This window comes from Camarhynchus parvulus, chromosome 1A, assembly GCF_901933205.1.
Source record: "Camarhynchus parvulus chromosome 1A, STF_HiC, whole genome shotgun sequence".
NCBI lineage: Eukaryota > Metazoa > Chordata > Aves > Passeriformes > Thraupidae > Camarhynchus > Camarhynchus parvulus.
In genome coordinates, this window is record NC_044586.1 from 61,089,732 (window position 1) to 61,108,890 (window position 19,159).

At 35.8% G+C, this 19,159-nt stretch overlaps 1 protein-coding gene across 4 annotated transcripts in view; it reads right to left on the reverse strand.

Annotated features, from left to right (window-relative positions):
* PCLO (piccolo presynaptic cytomatrix protein) overlaps positions 1 to 19,159 on the reverse strand; it is a 318,722-nt gene that overhangs the window by 128,897 nt on the left and 170,666 nt on the right. For all 4 annotated transcript variants that reach the window (XM_030959381.1, XM_030959382.1, XM_030959383.1 and 1 more), the window contains exon 7: positions 4,636 to 6,844. In XM_030959381.1, coding sequence (XP_030815241.1) covers positions 4,636 to 6,844 — 2,209 coding nt within the window. The remainder of the gene's footprint in view (positions 1 to 4,635; positions 6,845 to 19,159) is intronic.

The following is a 19,159-nucleotide window of genomic DNA, read 5'->3' on the forward strand; positions in this document are numbered from 1 at the left end:
TTCAAAATATTTTGGAAATAATCTGGAACTACATATAAGAAAAGTACAACCACTTTATGAAATTGATACCAAACCAAGTCAAAGAAGATAGGAAACCAACCTATGTAACTGAAATTCTAAGCAGAAATATTACAGGTGTTATTTTTAATTCCATCCCCCGATTTTGCAGTATGAGCCTTTATGTATGGATTTTTAATATTCTTTCTGCAAAAATTCTACAAGACTAATATTACTGTTTGCAATGTTATATTAGGCATCTTTTAGGGATCAAATTACATCATTTCACTGAAATCAGGTTTGCAAATGGATGTATTTATGCTTACTGACTATTGGGACATAGGTGTCACTCCACTGGGATCAGAATCATGTCCTGTTTTCTTCAATGTTGCCAATCAGTGTAAACCAATGCAATGTTCAGATAATTCAATGTAGAATGTAAGGCAAGTTTGAATTTTATGCTTTATTAAGTGAAATGAATTTGGAAATCAAAGGAAGACAATATTTGTTTCAGTGAAACCACAAGGAATTGCAAAACTTAAATAAGACCAGTTTTTGCTATAATAAGAGTGAATGAATATGACACAGAAAATAATTAAAAGGAAAAATTGTAGTGTTAATAATCTTTCCTATTTAGTTGTGAAAATAAACATTATCTATTTGGTTTAAGAAATAATTAAAAAAATGTTACTGGGAAAAAAGGAAGCTGTGTTTTTTCATTACTACTTTTTTAAATTTTCCAAAAAGAGGAATAATATATATGCATGATTTTTTTTTAAAGAATACATTGTATGTGGTAGAACCACCATTCTATATAATATAATAAGCCTTCAAAATATTTTTAATCTTGATTCATATTATGATTGATATTATAAGTCTCTTCCTTCATGACTGTGCACAAACTTAATCTAACATGAAATGGTTTATTTAATATTATTTAGATAAGAATATATTAATTACCAGAAACATTATTAGAGCTTGATGCTTATCTCACTACTGATTAGTTATTAACTGCTATCAATAAACCAATTGATAGCAGTTATGATCTAGCATGCAAAAATTTCATGCTTTACACATTTATGCCACTTGATCAGTACCTGCACAAAGCAGGCTTGTCCATAACTCATCCTGACAGAACTTTCGGAAGCTTGCATGAAGAACCTAATACATATTCCTGACCCCAGATGCTAGTGCTGGCTCTCACAATCTGTGTCATCATCTGAGCAGATGAAAGAATGATTTTTTGTTTTCCTCCTGCCTCAGTTGAAATAACATTTCCTGGCTTGCTACTCTTGAAAATGTAAAATTCCATACTGCAGTTCACACCAGCCTACTTTTAATTTTTTTTTTATCAAACTGTGAGGAATGTGTGTATTTTATTGAAATTTAAGAAGTTATAAATATATGTGTATACAGACACACACAACCCCCACACTCACATGTCCACACACACCCCATTGGTTTTGGCTTGCACAGCTGGGATTTGTCACAGCTGGAAACCTGACAATAGCCAAGATGAACCACTGACAGTCTTAGAGAAGTCATCCTTTTATTCTAAGGCTAACAGAACGCAGCCAGGTGGTTCCACCCAAGCAGATTAACCAGGTGAGATTGAACTCCAGGCTGTGGGATCCAAGAAACACAAGCAGAGAGATAACAGTGATCACTGTAAATCCCACAGATGAAAAATTACAAGGAAACAACTGTATTGATATCGTGATGTCTTGATATCTCAATTTTAAACTTCTAAACTCTGCTGAAGAATTTCCAAATTAGCATATAAAAGAAAAAATATACTTGAGGTGAGAAAAGGTACATTTTATACCTTCTGAAAAACAAGGGCTATTTATATTCATAAAATTGAGTACTAGCTTCAGTGTGCTTGAAAATTATTATCTTCAGCATACCTAATAATGTGTGGAAAGTGGCAGCTGTGGGGCTGACAGAGATCTGTTTACTGGATCAGAGTTTTCATGGTACTGAGAACCCTGAGAAAATCCCAGGTGTTTCAAGATCTCAAAATGCTGTTTATTTTCAATGGGCAGCTCTGGACATTGTGCTCTTTTGACACTTAGGCTACTTTTTCCACCTGTTTGAAGTTTGGAATCCCAGTGCAAGCATTACTTATGTCCTGAAGCATGGTTTTAAGATTTTTTACAGTATGTACTTAGTGAAAAACAGAAGGTTTGGACTCAAAGTCCTATTTGCATTCTCTTCTAGTATTTGTTATTAGATGTCACCTATAGAAAAGTGAACAGAAAGTCATGCATGTCTCTGAATTTGAACCAAAGAAAAATAATTCAAATTTAATATTTTAACTTAATTTTTAAAAGTCTTTTAAGATGATAAGTCGAGCTGTAGCACGAGAAGATTTTTCCTAAGATAGTGCTTAAGACTAATTTCTTTACATGAAATCGCATCAAGACCACGCAGCAGTTGCTTAAAATAAAGAGAAGCTGCAAAGTAAATTGTGCTAAAAGGTTGGATGAAACATGCCAGAATAGCTGTCCACTGTCAGGGCATCAAATCACTACAGAGAAGAGTGCAGTCCCTGAAAAAGAAGGCCATGACTTTCTGTAGAAATGTAATTGCTTCTTTTGAACACTTTTTATCTTACATTCAAATTATATTAATAATTTTCAATACAGGTTACTTGCTGTTAGACTGCATATTTGAAAATAATGTGATGAAATGTTTTGGTTTCCCAAGAAATAGGCAATTTGTGAAGATAAAATTTGATAGAAATTAGAAAAAGTGCTGAAAGGGGAAGCCCTGAGTGATATATCACTTTAATACCGAATATGTGAATTCAATTAGAATACCCCAGAAAGGGTCTAACTAATCAGAGACTGATTTAAGACTGAAACATGTTCAACTTGAAGTATACATGTGTCTTGTACAAATATATATGAGAACTATAATGCATTGTAGGGCAGATATGTAATTCTCCATGACCTGTTTATATGTGACAGAATGGTACCAAAATGGATCTTTTTGATCTGGGTTGGTTCTCCTCAGTTTTTAGGAGGAAAAGTCCTGTATCTTTCACAATGTGACTCTAGAATGACCCGTAAAAGTCACAAGCTGAGAGGAGACAAGATAGCATCTGCTTATTTAGGAAGAATGATATGAGTTTCAGCTCGGGGAGTTCCTCTCAGCTGCTTTCAGATTTAATTATAGGATTCTGTGTGCTAAGAATTGAAGGACAATAAAAACAGTTAAACTTCTGATAAATATCAAAAAAGCTGATGACCCTGAGTCTCTCCTGAAACACAGAGTTCATGAGCGGGTTATAGATATCTAAGAAATAGGAAGAAAAACTTACAGAACAAAGCCCTTAGTATGAAGTATGAGAAAGGCAAATAGATAATTTTTTCTAATGCTTATGAAAGATTTAGCATGTGTAAAAAATCAACAATGCAATAATGAACGGAGGTTAGTAGAAATGTGAAAAATAAACCGTACTACTTCTTAATCATGCAAATATGTCTTTTGAGACAATCATTGCCATTTACAGACAATAGAGCGCATGCAAAGTCTCTTTTATTGTGCAGTAAATACACATAAGAAAAAGTTAATGGAGTGCATACAATTTTGAACATATTCATTTCATTTGCCTTCAAACTGTCTTTATGATTTTTAAACAATTTAGAATATATTAATTCTGAACTGACTCAAACAAAACTGATACATAATTTGCAATTATTAACTCAACATCAGATTTAACATTCTGCTGTACTTATTCAGAAGCAGCATTTTTAATTGCACTATTTATAATACATCAGAAAGGTTCCTTTCATGAACTTAAGTGAGATAAACTCTTGTGCTTATTTGGCAGACGTGTATGGGGTGCATATAAAACCAGCTACGCTGCATAACCCATCAACAGAAGTAAAATACTTTATGTCCTTTATTGAAGTATGAGATTGTCTTGCACCATTCAAAGACAAATTATCTTACATAATCACAATTCTGAATGCACAGTAGTCCACATGACAGGATGCTTTCAACAAACCATATGTAGAACGTTATTTTGCTATCACGTTAAGTTCTATATGGTTCTAACATATAATATGTACTTGATGAACAGACTATTTCTATATAAACACAGATCTAAATTGGTGCATCGGGAGATGGAATTTTCATTTTTTGTGTTCTATCATGAAATTTCATGCACATAAAATTACTGGAGTTTTTTAGAGATTTGGGAGATTATTTCCAAATCCCAATAAAAACTATTGCAAATAAGTTCAATGATTCACAGTCACTAGAGAGAGCTGCACATAAAGACTGATGGCAGAGTCTGTATTGTACATGGAATGTTCTACACAGTATCATTGAAAAGTAGACATAAACAAGTGAAAAGGAAAATGCACAAGCAAACCAAAAAGGAAAGCAAATCAACAACAATATAGTAGCATGCAGTAGTAGCTTAACACCATTCAGAAACTGTTACGGTAAAATAAAAAATATCAAATACGACAAAACAAATCAACCCCCCAAAAATGTAGATACACAGAAGATGCACCAAGGAACAGAAAAAGAACAAGTCTTTGAAGTGTAACAAAAATCAGACACATGCATAGAAATGAGGATTTGCGTTGTGATAGTAAGATACCAGTCTGAGGCCTAATTTACCTTCACTGTCTGACATGGCATGCTGGAAGTCATCCATGATGAAGGCTATATCTCGATCATAGCCTCGAGTCCGTGACTCCTCCCTCATATGCTGCTGGACCTCAGGTAATGAATGGCTCGATCCAAACTGGTCCCTGGTATCTGCAGATATTGGTGGCAAGGGTCCAGCTGCCGCTCTTGCCATTCCCATTGGCTGTCCAACAGGACTTAGTGGGCTCTCCTCCTCTGAGTTCTGTGCTACTATCGGGATCCTTCCCCTGCTTTGGCTAATAGGCAGACTGGTGGGTTTAGTTCTTCCAGAAGGTGCTGCATGGCTAAAGGAAACATCTAAAGGTTCAGCTTCTTGGGCCTTCAGTCTTAAAGAAGAACTGGAAGAATCCCTTTTCAATGAAAGATCGAGCCCATACACTGAGGAGGGCCTAGATGAGGGCCTAGATCTACTACCACTACTATAAGACTTGTCTGCTTCATCTTGTAGTGCAGATCTCATTGTTGGACCTAGTGCAGTCCCAAGGCCTGCTCCAATGGATGATGTCAGTGGTGGCCCCATGTACTTCTGTTGGTCACTGATGTTTTTTCTAAGGCCGTAAGTGATATCATCCTGAAGAAGCCTTGCCCTAGTAGTAATTCCCCCAAGTGTTGAAGTGCTAGAAGTCATATAGCTTGAATAGTCAGGCTCAAGGTCTCTGCTTTCTTGGATAGGTGAAAACTTTGTTAATTTGGGGTCTATCAAGGCTTTCTTGTGTTTTGACTGCTTCTGGTAAAGGAGGGCTGCTGGAAGCTGCTTAGCAGCCTGTTTCTCAAGAGTAAGCCTACCTATGCTGTATTTCTCAGATTTTGGAAAATGCCTGTAGCTGCCCTCCCCATGGTAATACTGTGATAGACCAGCCAGATGATCGAGACTTTCTGCACCTCTACGGAACTCTTGCTTTATCTGGTGTTTCAGAAGTTTGAGCTCATAAGGGTCCTCCATTGGGTCTTCATCAGCTTTAACATAGGAATGTAACCTAGAGGAAGTCTGCAGTGGTGCCAGGAAGTCTGACACTTCTTGTGCTCTCCTGGCCTCAGTTGTGCGAAGAAGTCGATCTGTTTTGGTCAGATCTTTCTCATGAAGGCTAAAACTGGAGCCAAGAGCTCCTGTTCCTTTAGTAAGTTCTCCGATATCATCAATCAGCACATAATTTCGGGGTGTATGGTGGTGGTCTATATCTGCATAGAACGAATCTGCAGATATGCTTGATATAGGGCTGCTTGCTATGCTGTTTCTCTCATCTAGTCCTATCCTTAGGTCCAAGGTAGAGTATTTACTGCCCAGCTGGGAAACTGCATAACTATTGTCAGTTGACACTGGTGCTATCATGAGAGGCTGATTGCGAATTACATCATAGTTTGTTGTTATCTTAGGCTCCATGTATAATGTGGTCTGTCTTGGCTTTGGCTGTATCACCATCATCTGTGATGGGAGCTGATATGATGGCTGTTGAGATGGTGGAGGTTGAGCCTGTGGGGTAAAGGACATGGTAGCTCCTGTCTGGAATGCTGTCTGGGTCTGATAGGGTGAAACCTGCTGGTGATACAAAGGCTGCTGTTGTTGGTAATGGGACTGCTGTGTGAACTGAGTTGGTGCTTGAGTTGGCAGGGCAGGAGATGAATACTGATATTGAGCATATGGGCTTGTAGCAGGGGCAAACTGTGTTTCTGGCTGGGTTTGTGGTGGCATAAACTGGTTAAATTCTGTCTGGGGTGCAGTACGTGGTCTTTCCAAGCCATGCTGAGTTTCTATTCTGGTTGACCTGGTATTATTAACTTCACTGTCTGACATATAATCACGTTCTTCAGCTACTCCTTGGAGATAGGCACGCTCTCTCTTTTCTCTTTCTTTTAGCAGGGCTTCTTTCCTCCTATTAATGCCCATTTCCAAGTATCTCAACTTGGCATCTATTTCTTTTTCCTCCTCATCTAGCTCTGCTTGCTTCTTCCTAAGCTTGGCTGACTCACGTTCGACCAGATCCAATTCCCTGTCTATATCCTGAAGAATTTTGGCTCTGGCCATAGTGGTGGTCCTACAAATCCTTCTCCGTGAAACTGATCCCACAGAAGTATATGGGGACTGAGTTCCTGCTGTTGCTTCCTCTGGAGGTGGATTGGGCAGAGTCCTCTTCACTTTCTTTTGAGTGCTGGATGGAGTCAAGCCTGAAGAACCTTTTGGCTGCAATAGAAGAAACAAGACTGAATCACTATCCTGAAGGGAACTTAATCACAAGTTATTTAAATTTTTTCAGGGTATGGCTTTTTAACTTAACCACATACTTTCTTTAAGACAGAGGAAATTTTGTATCTGTGATTAAGCAGCAGAAAGTAGAAAGGAAAATGGTCATCAGTTGACTAAAGATGAGCAATCTGATGCAAAAATAAGGGTGACACTCACTAGGACTTTGTATACCCTAAGTTTAAAAAGTCTACCTTATATTCTTAAAGTTTAATCAATAGTAATTTAATTTTTTTTTAATTTCTGCATGGTTATACATAAACATATTCAATGCATATGTGTGTGGGAGGGGAATATATGTATATATACACCTCCCTTTCATATAACATTTAATTTAATAAAACCTATGTATAATTATAAATGTACTTATATAAGCATTCATAATTGAATTTATATATAATCTGTACAGTCAAATAGATGACTCTGAGCCAGACACTGAATGCATACCTATAAGCTCTAACTTGTACTGAAATCCAGACAACAAAGCAGAACTTTCTAGTGACAAGGCAGATAGTTCTTATATGATATTGTAATTTTTTCCTCATACCTGATGCTATATATGTATTTTTTTTCAGGGGATTTTCTTGTCCCTTACAAAACTGGTATAAGCTTTCTTCAGTTCACTGAAGACTTTCATAAATGAAACTTGTTCCAGTTAGGAAGCTACAGTTTAAAGCTTTAAAAAATTAGGAAGTATAAAATTATAGCAATTCAATTCCATCCAGATGTCCAGACTTCCCCACAATTTATGGTAGAAGAATGATTCATCCTGACGTAGAACTATCTACCTTAGGCTGATAACTAATTTTTTTTGAGCTGCCAGTGTCTCTTCATCAGCTAAGGAAGTAGACAGTGCAACTGGTTAGATGGAATTCAATTTGCATCCTAAATCACTAATGGTTTTGAAATTTTTTTTAAAGTTTAGGCTCCCACACAATATATACAGATTAAGAAGTGGGACCTGAATGATTTTGAAATTATATCCTATCTCCCTTAAAGCTTCTTACAAATCTTGCCTTAGCAAAGGAAAAGTGATTGATCTACAAACATACACTGAAACAAAAGAAAAATCAGCTCAGCCATTGCAGAATGCAGACATGTTATTACCAACATATGGAAACATTTTAGCCCAGTTTAATAGGAGAAGAATAAAACCAATATTGATCAAATTAACTCTCCTGCCTCTGCAGAAAAGGAAAGCATGTCTGCAAGGATTAACTGCTTTTAATTAAAAATGCCATTTATTTTGAAATAAATGGTACTTCATTCAGACAGGATATAAATAATATTAATTTTAAGTAGGAGTTTATAAATCAGTATTTTCTCAGTTTATTTTGATATGACATCAATAAACTGTACAAGTTTTTAAGAAGTGTTGACAATTTCCTTTTGCTGGTCCTCTGTTACCTAGCTTTAAAAAATTGTAATAATCAACACATTGTTTGCCACAGATCTTTAAGGAAACATTCACCACTTTTTCAAATGCCATTTAAGCTCTTTTATTCTCTTCATCTAAATTCCATGAACTTTTGCACGTTTCGGATTTCAATAAAAGCAATTTAATCTTTTCAGCTTCCTGTGGCCATTTCACAAACCCATGTTGCGCCAGCAAATCAAAGGAGCTAACTTTATCTTGCTCATTGTGCACTTATAAGCAAAGACAAATTAATCATGTACAGTAGGTCTAGTTGGCTAATGTTTTATATTGTAAAATCAGTGTAATACCACTGTTATTTCCCCCTCCTGAACTGAAATTGGGATCACAGATGGTGAAGCAGTCGCAGATGGTCACTGGTATTGGGAAGTGCTATTAATAAAACAGTCATTAAAAGGTCTACAATACTTCATGGAATTAATATTTTCAGATAATAGTTAAGTTGCTGATGCATAAATCTCAGTGTCAGATTACTATCAGTTTTAACAAAAAAAATTGCTTTTAGATCTCTCTGTATATGAAGAACCTTAGACTAACAGATATTATAGGAAGATGTTACGCTTCCTTTTGAAAAAGTATTGATAACCTCTAGCTTTTAGCTACTATTCTCACAAAAGGAAGGCTTCATTGCTTTTACTTGAGATTTATACTGGGACAAGAAAAAGAAAATTAGTACTGTAATAAAATGTGTGTCGTTTTCTTGTTCCTGAATATTTCCATCATCACTTATGTTAGCATGCTCCCTGGGAACTGTCTTAGTTGATTGAAGGGAACTTCAACTGCAATATTTTGACAGAAAACTTTAAAGTGACTGTTATTAGTTTTTGCATTTCCTTTGAGTTTGTTAAATAGCATGGAAAAAAAAAGGCAAGCTAGGGCTGATCTTTGCCAAATTCTAATCTCTATTAAACAGAATTGGGAGTGGAAAGGGGTAATTGTGCTGTCTAGTCCTATCTCTGTATTTTTGGTCATTGTCTCAGGTTTATAATGTGTGCTCACTTTACATTTGAAATACCCAAAGGAAAGATGGGGCAGAAACCTTCATAAGACCACTCTGGAGCCACATAAACCAACAAATACAAGCAGGCAATCTTAGACCTTACAATCACTGGTTAAAGTTAGGTGACAGAAAGGTGACCTTAGCACGCTCTCTGACTTAATAAAGTTTCCTACTATATTTTACCATGTTTTCCATCTTAATTCTAGTCAGTTTACTTCTAGCTAACTATTAGTATCCTCACTAATTTTTAAAATAATTTTTTGTTTACCAAGCAACCACTCTAAATGTTGAGCGCAACTTCCAAAAACTAGAAGTAAATTATTCTGGTTTTCTGTTTTACTGTGATGCTCATATAAATTTTATTACTTTATTGCTGACTCTTGTATATTTTTACACTAATCTGGGACATCCCTTCAGGGTGGACTTAATGGTAATCATATATGCTTCTGAGGCAAAGCTGAACTTGTTAAAATAATGCCTAAGCTCATGCTTGAAATAAAGCCACAGAGAAATTCTCCACAATACTACAAACTAAAGAACTGAAGAACAAACTATCTTGCCCTTCCAACACCACTCCTTAAGCCTAACAAAGTTTTGAAATAAACATAGGAGGAAATCTTCTCAGCCTTGCAGTTCAGCGACAAGATAACATCACAGTAAGGAAGTCAAAAGACTGAGCTGAAGGTTGCATGCAAACGGATTTAGCAAAATGTTTCTTTTCTGCCTTGCCAATACACATTAGTCTTGACGTGAGTTATTGTCTGAGTTTGAATTTATAGAGGTCATCTGGACAAAGGCTTGTGAACACTGTTAAATTAATTTTGTGGTGACTTTGGAATAACTCTTTTGCAATGATCACCCTGTTCCTTGTGAATCTTTCTAAAAATACCTTCTTCTACCTATTTTTGTCTCTTTTAATTTGATGTCATTGTTGACAAAGCCAGCAAGACTCTGACAAGAATCAGTCAGTTACTAGGAAATACTAATATGTTCTGTTGCTTTTCATGTGTTTTAAAGAGATAGTTTACTTTGGGGGACTGAATGGCTCAGGATACCTGTAATGAATTTCCACCTCTAAATACTGTGTTTGATTCTAGCTACACAATCTTTCTTGTCCTTGTCTCAACTGAGTTTTTTAACACAATATGCTGCTCTCCATTCAGGTAGCCATGTTTGGATATTAGTTTCATTTGCTCAGAAGGTCAGCTTTGACACTTGAGCATACAAATCTTGCATACTTCTTGCATGTTTTAAATTTTGCCATAAAAATGTAATCCTTATTATTTATTCCTCTTTTAAAATTTTCTGTGATCACAACACCAACTTCTTCTTTGGTCCCCTTTAGAGCATACAAAACAGATCTGCATATATAAAGTATAAGTGGGGAAAAATCCTGAAAATAATGTATACAATATGTGTGCATATATGCATTTGCATAAGTCAATTACAGTTGTGATGACAGCATCTTATTAGTATCTTATTAGTTTGTCATGACCAGGCTATATAACACAGTGATGTCAGACTACTACACCCTGGGGTGCTGTGAAAAGCAATAGTAAAGTGGATTATAGATGATGCTACTCCTCTGCCACAATCCCCAGAAGACTCAACAGCATGGTGAAAATCCTGTTCTGTACTGCAGAAGACAAAAACCCCCTCACTTTCTGCAGGGCTAGATTCCCTGAAACATTTGATGCTAATTTGCAACAGACTTGAAATATCAGCAGAAAGTTGGCTGCATTCTGATTTTTCTGCTACCAGAAAAACAATGAAAATAATATTTTTTGTCTTCAAACAAGGACCGTGCAGTCAATAAACTGTCTCAGAAAACTTATGGCTAGCATCAGGTTGTGAAATGAAAGCTGATGTGTTAATGAAATTACTGGGAATAAACTGTTTTAACCAGATAAGATGTCAGGTAGTGGAGGGATAGAAATTACTCTCCCATTCAGAAAAAAAAATCACCTAGGGTTGGGGCCAATGCAGATTGTTAAGGTGAAGCCTGTGCTGTAGCTCATTTTCCAACTCTTACATCTTGGATTTTTCATGTAACAAAAACTTTCCCAAATGCAACCCCCCAAGCCCCAGTATGCACAATTAAAATTGCAATTGTAATACAGTTGTTCTACTTATAAAGGGTTGGGATGTATTACTCAGTATTACAGCATGTGCTCTTCATTGTTAGAGAAGATCAGAAGAGTCAGAAATTTTGGCAATTCATTATTTTAAACATTTAATTTACTACAAAGAATCCATGGAAATCTGTTATTGTTCATTAAGGATTTCTCAGTAATTTAACAGTGTCTTTAAAACTGCTTGCAAATGAGACCCAACTCCTAAAGATATTAACACTAGTATTAGATTACTTAATTTCAAGTATGGAATCCTTAACTACATCTTCCTACAGGTGCAGAAGTCCTGAGAAATATTTTGTAACTTGTCCTGTGGAAAGAAAATTTCTCATGTAAGTTTTTATGGACACTTCTGGACTTAATAACTATTATGTGGTAACTGCTGATGGCAAGGCACCACCTTTGCTAAACCCTGGTTAACAATGTAAGAGCAAGAATATTGAGAAGCTTCTCTCCACGGGCTAAGGCTGACAGAGGGACACTTCTACAGCATCAAGAACCACAGAAGGTGGGAACCCTCCAAGGAATTCATCAGGTTAAGGAAAGAAGATGAGGTGTGTATGGTAAGGAAAATATATAGAAACATGTATTTAATAAAAGCTGGTCTCATCAGCAGTGCTGAGAGTGGAGTAATACATGCTCTGAGCAAATTCTAACCCATAGTAAAACCTTACCATACAACCAGTACTGCCTTGGCTTGTGTGCCATTGCTGCAAGGGCAGTGCAAGATTAATCTGATGAGCTGAATTTGGCCTTGTATAGGGGAGCGAAGTACCCTGCTTCATGAGTAATATACTACAGCTTTCCTTCAATGTAACTCCTGTCCTTTTCTTTTCTGCAAGTATGTTGTTCTGGAGACTAAGCAGTCAGGCAGAAAACTAGTTTCTAAATCATTACACAGCAGCACTGAGATGCCAGTCAGTCTGTTTTTCTTTTTTTTTTTTCCTCCACTCCATTGAAGGCCCATAAAGATAAATTTATTTTCTGTTAACACCAATATACAATTTTTAGAAATAGTCTATTCCAAAACAATAAGATTTTTTTCTTTTTTTTTTGCTTTCCTTCATGTCAGTCAGAGTCGTTCATTCCTCAGATAAACACTTTTGTACTTTCCATCCCCTTACTCCTTCATTTTCTCTGTGAAATTGTTTGAAATTGCCATTTTCACTTCAAATGCCAGGGAGACAGCACAGTGCACTTCCTAACAGCTGATGTGAGATACCAACTTCTATCCTCAGTTAAACACATAAAAGCCCATATGCTTCTTTTGATCATGAGGGGAGAAAGGAGAAATTCAAAGGAAATTTGATATGCAAACTACAGACAGATGTGGCACTTACACTGTGATTTTCAAAGGGATCTAAATCTACATTTCATCTACTTTATGAGAGCAGACGTAATAGCTGTTCCCAGTTTGCACAGAAGACAGTTTTACACAGACTAACTGATTTGGGATTCATTTGGAACAGGACTGACAGATTTGCCTATAAAGGGTAATGGGGCAATTCCCTTCTCAATTTCTAAAAATGAGAAATAGCAGTTTAAATCAGCAGTAATACATCATTGAAAAATCAGTTTGTAAGAAAAAATGAAATCCATTGTTTTGAAACTTTGATTTAAATAGTGGAATTGCAACAACCTTCTATGTATGTGCATTTAAAGGATTTTAGACAACATACACATTATTCAGAAGCTTACATTTTAATTCCCTTTTTTTACCTCTACAGATCATATCTATACTGTTTGCTTTTTCTGCTCACTGAAAACAGTCCTTTTTCCCAATTTCCTAAGTACAATTCACCACATTTTGTAATTTATTTTTTTTTTCTTTCATAGCTTAAGCCTTATGTAAAAGGGAAACATTTCTGGTTAACTCACAGTGATGTTACCATAAAAACTCATTATTTTCTTTTTATTCCTAATTTATTTTCCCCCTCTGCTACCTTTTGCTATTTATCTTTTCAACCATATTACTTGTATTTGCAAGATGTACTGGGATAGCACTTTATGTGAGAGATTCACTGTTTAATTATATTAAATGTATAGAGAATTACAGGTATCTCAGTTAATTTGCAATGGAGAAAATCTCTGGCAGATTGATTCAGACAATGGGCATCTGCCAAGCCAAAAGAAAGAGTCAAATTGTCAGAGTTGAGTACTGCTTCTGCATTGGAATCTCTTTGCCAAATGGGCTCATTGTTTTCCCTAATACTCAATCTCTGAGAAAGAAGAGAAGGAAAAATGAGGAAAATGAAGGGAAAGGGGGAAAGGAGAGAAGGGGGGAAAGCCTGTCCTCCAACCTGAGGAACATGGTCAGAATTTCTTTTCTGAATGACAAATACAGATTTCATACTTTGCTATGAAAGGCTTGAAAACATTGCAGGAAACATACAGCTGCTATGTAGGCAATAGCTACAGATGCTTCCTAAAAGCTTGTCTTTATATGCTTTGTACTAAGATATGTTAAATATTCTCAAGTATTTTATTTATATATCAGTATATTAAAAACTATTGAGGGATTTCACAGAAAGAAAATTCTATTCTACCCTTGTTGCACTGCTGTGTTTTCAGTATCAACTCCAGCTCATACTCTGAGAGCTAAAGTACTACAGCCCTATTCCAGGGCCAAAGCCTGATAATGAATTTAAAACAAATCCCTTTGTCTGTGAATTAAAATCTTTCCTCATTTGCTAATTACTTTTAAGAAGATATCCACGTTTTGTTTAAAATAAAAAAAAGAACAAAATGAATGGATTTTTCTATACACTGTCTTCCACATGACTCAGGAAAGTTTCTGAAGAGGAGAATTCTTAAGCATATTTTACTTTGACAACCCAAAAGATTATGTTATAAATGACTAAACAGAGGACAAAGAGTCTGTGTAGGAGTCTATGTATTGAATAACAATAACTTGAACAAGAGGAAGATTCACTGTATGAAGAAATAAAAATGGCAAAACTAGAATTCCTCTGAGGTAGATGCTTAACAAGAATAAGTCAAAGCCTGTGGATTCATGGTGACTGTACTATAACATTGTATATTACACTACAACATAATTAGTGCTTCTTAATCACCATCACTTCTTTTTCTCCCCACTGGTGTTTCACTGACAGTTTAAAAAGAATTTTACATAAACACAGAACTGAAAACACTCTGAACTTCTGTACCAAAATGTTATCAGAAGTTATCAGAGTTCTATGATGTGGATGGACAATCTGATGCCTGTGATAGATTGAGATACAGATATTGTTTGCACATGATGAGCCCTGTCTCCAACACAACCCATTTTTGGATTTAACTAACTGATAACAAAGAACTGTACCTTAGTAATGTGTTTCAATACAGAGGCAAAGTGATTCTGCCACTGGTAATTTAAACAAGCTATATTAAAGGATATTGTACCAAAATATTAACTGCTAGCTCTGGGATTTGTTGATTGCAAAGCTACTTGTGGCAATAGAGAAAGGCATCAGTCAACTTTATCTTCAAATAGCAAAATCATTGGAATAAATTTTTCTGCATGTAATGAAATAGCCTTAGCATGGGCTCATTCACTAATAGAAATCAATAATACACCACTTCCCATCATGTAACACACAAATCATTATGTGTCATACTCCTCAGTCAGAATAATACATTTTTATTTGAAACTGAGATCTCATCTATGGAAAATTTTACAGGATTATAAAGAATATTTTCCCAGTAAATGAGAATATACTTTAATTTCTTTTCCTTTGCAATCTAACTGAGAATCCTGGCCAGAAAATACTTGTGAGAAAAATTCAGAACAGTTTATACTTATCAGTATGCTATGCATATGCTGAATTAGCACCATCTGTTTTCAACAGATATCAGGCTACTTTGCAAACTTTTGGCAACAATTAAAAAAAAAATCTAAAAAATAATGAAACAATGAACACTAACTCCCCTGTTATCTTTGAAAGAAACAAAATATCATGCTTGTTTCATAGGGAATGAAAAAAAAAAAAACCAAAAAATAAAACCAAACCACAAAACCAAACAAAAATGGTGTGAGAAAATCTTGGCTTTTTCTGCCTCTCCTTCACTACAGACTTCCTCCACAGGATGGGAGCTGGCGAGACACCACATGCTGTGCCACAGCCCTTGTTTGTTCACAAGAGTGAGGATTCATCTGCCCAAGCACAGGCATCATGTGCAGAGTTAATCTGAGCTAGTCCTCCAGACTACTGAACTGCAAGAAAGTGCCATTTTTCTTCAGCTCACTCCATAATCACACCTGTTCCTCTTGACAGCTGTGGAAACGGCCACATATAACACAGATGCCACCAGTAAATATCTCAGGACAGGAGGTCATTCCCCCTCACCACAACTTGAGCAGTTTCAATTCCTGCATTTGGCTCCTGTGCTTGAAGCAGAGTTTTAATCCTTTTGTTTTTTTGCAGGAATCTCACTACCTCTTCAATTCTTCAGAAATTACACCTCTCCTCAGCAATCAAAGGTTCTGGGGTTGGCTCAGTTTGATCATTCAGGCAATATTTACTTTATTCTGTGCTCATGATGCTTTACTTCCCCAGTCTAAGATTAAAGGTGGCAGAGTGAGCAGAGCCCTGATTAACCACTTTCTCTAAAATGTGGTTCATGCTGGGGAACAATGGCCATGTAGCTGCTGCTGTAAGGCACAGATTAGACAAACTCACCAAGTGTCCACCTGCCTAATTCAGGCCTTTCTACAGCCAGCACAGCAAAGCCTTCTTTTTGTCCTTTCTGCTCAGCCCTGCCTTCATCCATACTGCTGTGCACCTGCAGAATGATCTGCATCAAATTCCCCCCATTTTTCCCAAAATTTCCTTAAAATTACCAATACAACATATTCTCTTGGTGGAAAGCATATTTCTGACTCAGCTCTGGTACTATATACCATGGTCCAAATATTACACACTGATAGAATAGAGTAGAATAGAATAGAATAGAACAGAATAGAAAGTAAAAGAATTTTGAGAAACTCTCCTTGATTGCTGATACTCACCAGCTATCAGGTCTTGCAGTAGTCTCTGCATAAGCCCCTCCACCTCAGCTAAAAAAGTTAATTTCTCCTTCAGTTCATGTTGCAAATATATTTCTCTCTCTTCTATGCAGTTTCTCAATGTTTTCCTTGAACTTCCTTCTGCCTGAAACTTTCCTTTCCTCTCCCCCTCCATCCCTCATTTTCTGAAACATAAAAATTCCCCCTAAAATACTCTCAGTTGATCCCAGGGCAGGCGTAATCCTCACACCTTTTAAAGAAATGTAGTTGAACCTGACAACAAACGGAGTGGATCATCTGCCACAGATGGCAAAACTTAGGAGGTGTGAAAACTACTCACAGTATGTCCGGATTTTCCATTACATTTTTCTGCAGTGAGAACATGCAATAGCCAGACCACACAAAACTCCATATTCCTATTCTTATTCTCACATGAAAATGGCATTTCCAGTTTGATACAAATCCATTTCCAAGTGACACAAATTAAACAAAACCAAATATACCTCACCCCTAACCTTCAAAAAGCCAACTTTTTAAAGAAAGCATTTACACTTGAATAAACACATACAGAAATCTGCTACACTGATACAAAAAAGAGCATCTTCTCATGGAAGAAAAACAGTTTTCTCTGTTTAAACAGATACCAAAGTGAAACAGATTACCTGTCTTTTTTTTTTCAAAAAAATATTTTAAAATAGATGAAACCATTTTTTCAGAATTTACTTTTTGCTTGGGATTTTTTGTTTGTTTGTTTACTTTCATATGTATTCTACTTTCTGTGGATACTGCACCAGATTTAATCCATGCAGCCAGGACAGAGAAGTGACAAATGCTTCATCATTTGTATTTAAAACTAGATTGGACATCCACTCCATCTCCTTGCCAAAGAAATCCAGACAAGGAACTCAGTTTGGTCTTGATTAGCTCAACTGAATAAAACTGAGTTTTTAGAACATCCTTTTTCTCCTCTTTAAAGGCACATATGGAGATAATATTTATATTTATTATTTTAGTAATTATTAAATATAATTTCTTATATTAACACTGTAATCTACATTCAATTTTCAGAGGAGGAAGTATTCCACTCCTGGATAAATTGCATCAGATGACAACCTTATATGCAATGTGATATTTAATGCAACTGTGTAGGGCTGAGGAAGAAGAAAGCAGTAACCTTTAATGAATTTTCCTCCTCCTATTTTAATAGCAATTATACTATTTTAGAATCATGACCTTCCTCTTCCCATTTCTGCTTATTGTGACAAGCTGGACAGGAAGACAGAAAGTTGGCAAAGGCTACTTTTTAACACTAATGAAGCTAAAGATTAAGATAAGGCAGCAGAAAAAAAAATGTGCCATTTGCAGTTTCTAAACCTACATATGTAACAAAAAAAATTTAAAAAAGGAGAAACAGAATATAATGCAAGAGCAATATTTCAAGACCTGAAAGAAAAAGAAAAATTCTTATAGTTGGCCTGGAATCTAGGATATATTTTCACTGCATGTACAAAAGGAAAAAGGCTCTTTACCCCCCTCATTTTCAGAACTCCTGTTCTTGTTCTAAACCATTCTTTGTCCACTGCTGCCATAGATTTAAAAAAATCCAGATAAAAAATAGCTCTGCTTGATTATATGCATATGGACTATACCAATCACCCTAAACATGCAATATGATGTTTCTTATTAAAGAAACACAGGAAATAATCATTAAAAGATGTTCACAGGATAATGACAGATTTAGGTTGGTTCCCTTCTCTGTTGTTTTCTATGTGGTTTCTTCACTGTTTTAAAATTTCTAGCAAACACAGAGTATACAAAGAAAAGAAAATTAATGAAACCCTGAAATATTTGTAATCATCCAAATGCACATTCTAGACCAGTGGAAGAGCAAGAGCTAAAAAATTAGTCCAAACCATTGAAAACTAATGCCTACTGAATATATTAATGACATCTTATCTTCACAAAGCATCACGCTTTGCAGTCATGTCATTCAGTACTTTTGGGTCCAGAGATGTTAACAGAAAATCAAATTATTGTTCTCAAGTCTCAAATAGTTCAATGCTCACTGGACCTACAACAGCTGGAGGCACAGAGTGGTGATACATCCCCTCACAGGTAAGAAATGGCAGCATTTATGGGTTCAGAGCAGAACTGAACCCATATGTTTTGAAGTTTAATACTAAATTATTGGTAATCCTATACTTTCAGCAGAAAACTCACAACAGATGACAAAGACTTTCAGAAATTATGAGCAGAAACAGACAGAAATATTTGAAAACATTTACATGTTTCTACCCGTTATATAATTACAAAATGTTTAGCACAATGAAGTTAATACATACTTTATTTCAAATTTCTACTTTTTGTCAGCAGGACACCTTTCTTGATTCACCTTATTTCTTAATTTATTACTAATTTGTCTGTGTAATATATCAACATGGTTAAGCTACACATCAAAAATACTAAAATAAAAATATAATCAAAAATTTGATGCAAAAATGAGACTTCCAGAGTCTCAGCTACTATATTGGTCTCTCCAGTTCAATGCACACATTTAGAACTTTTCTATATATCGAACTCTTCCAGGCTTTGAAGCAAATGGAGCTGATTATCACTGTCTGTCACTTTCCCCATTCCACCATTTACTTTATTGACTGTACTGTCCATATTTCCAGAACAAGTC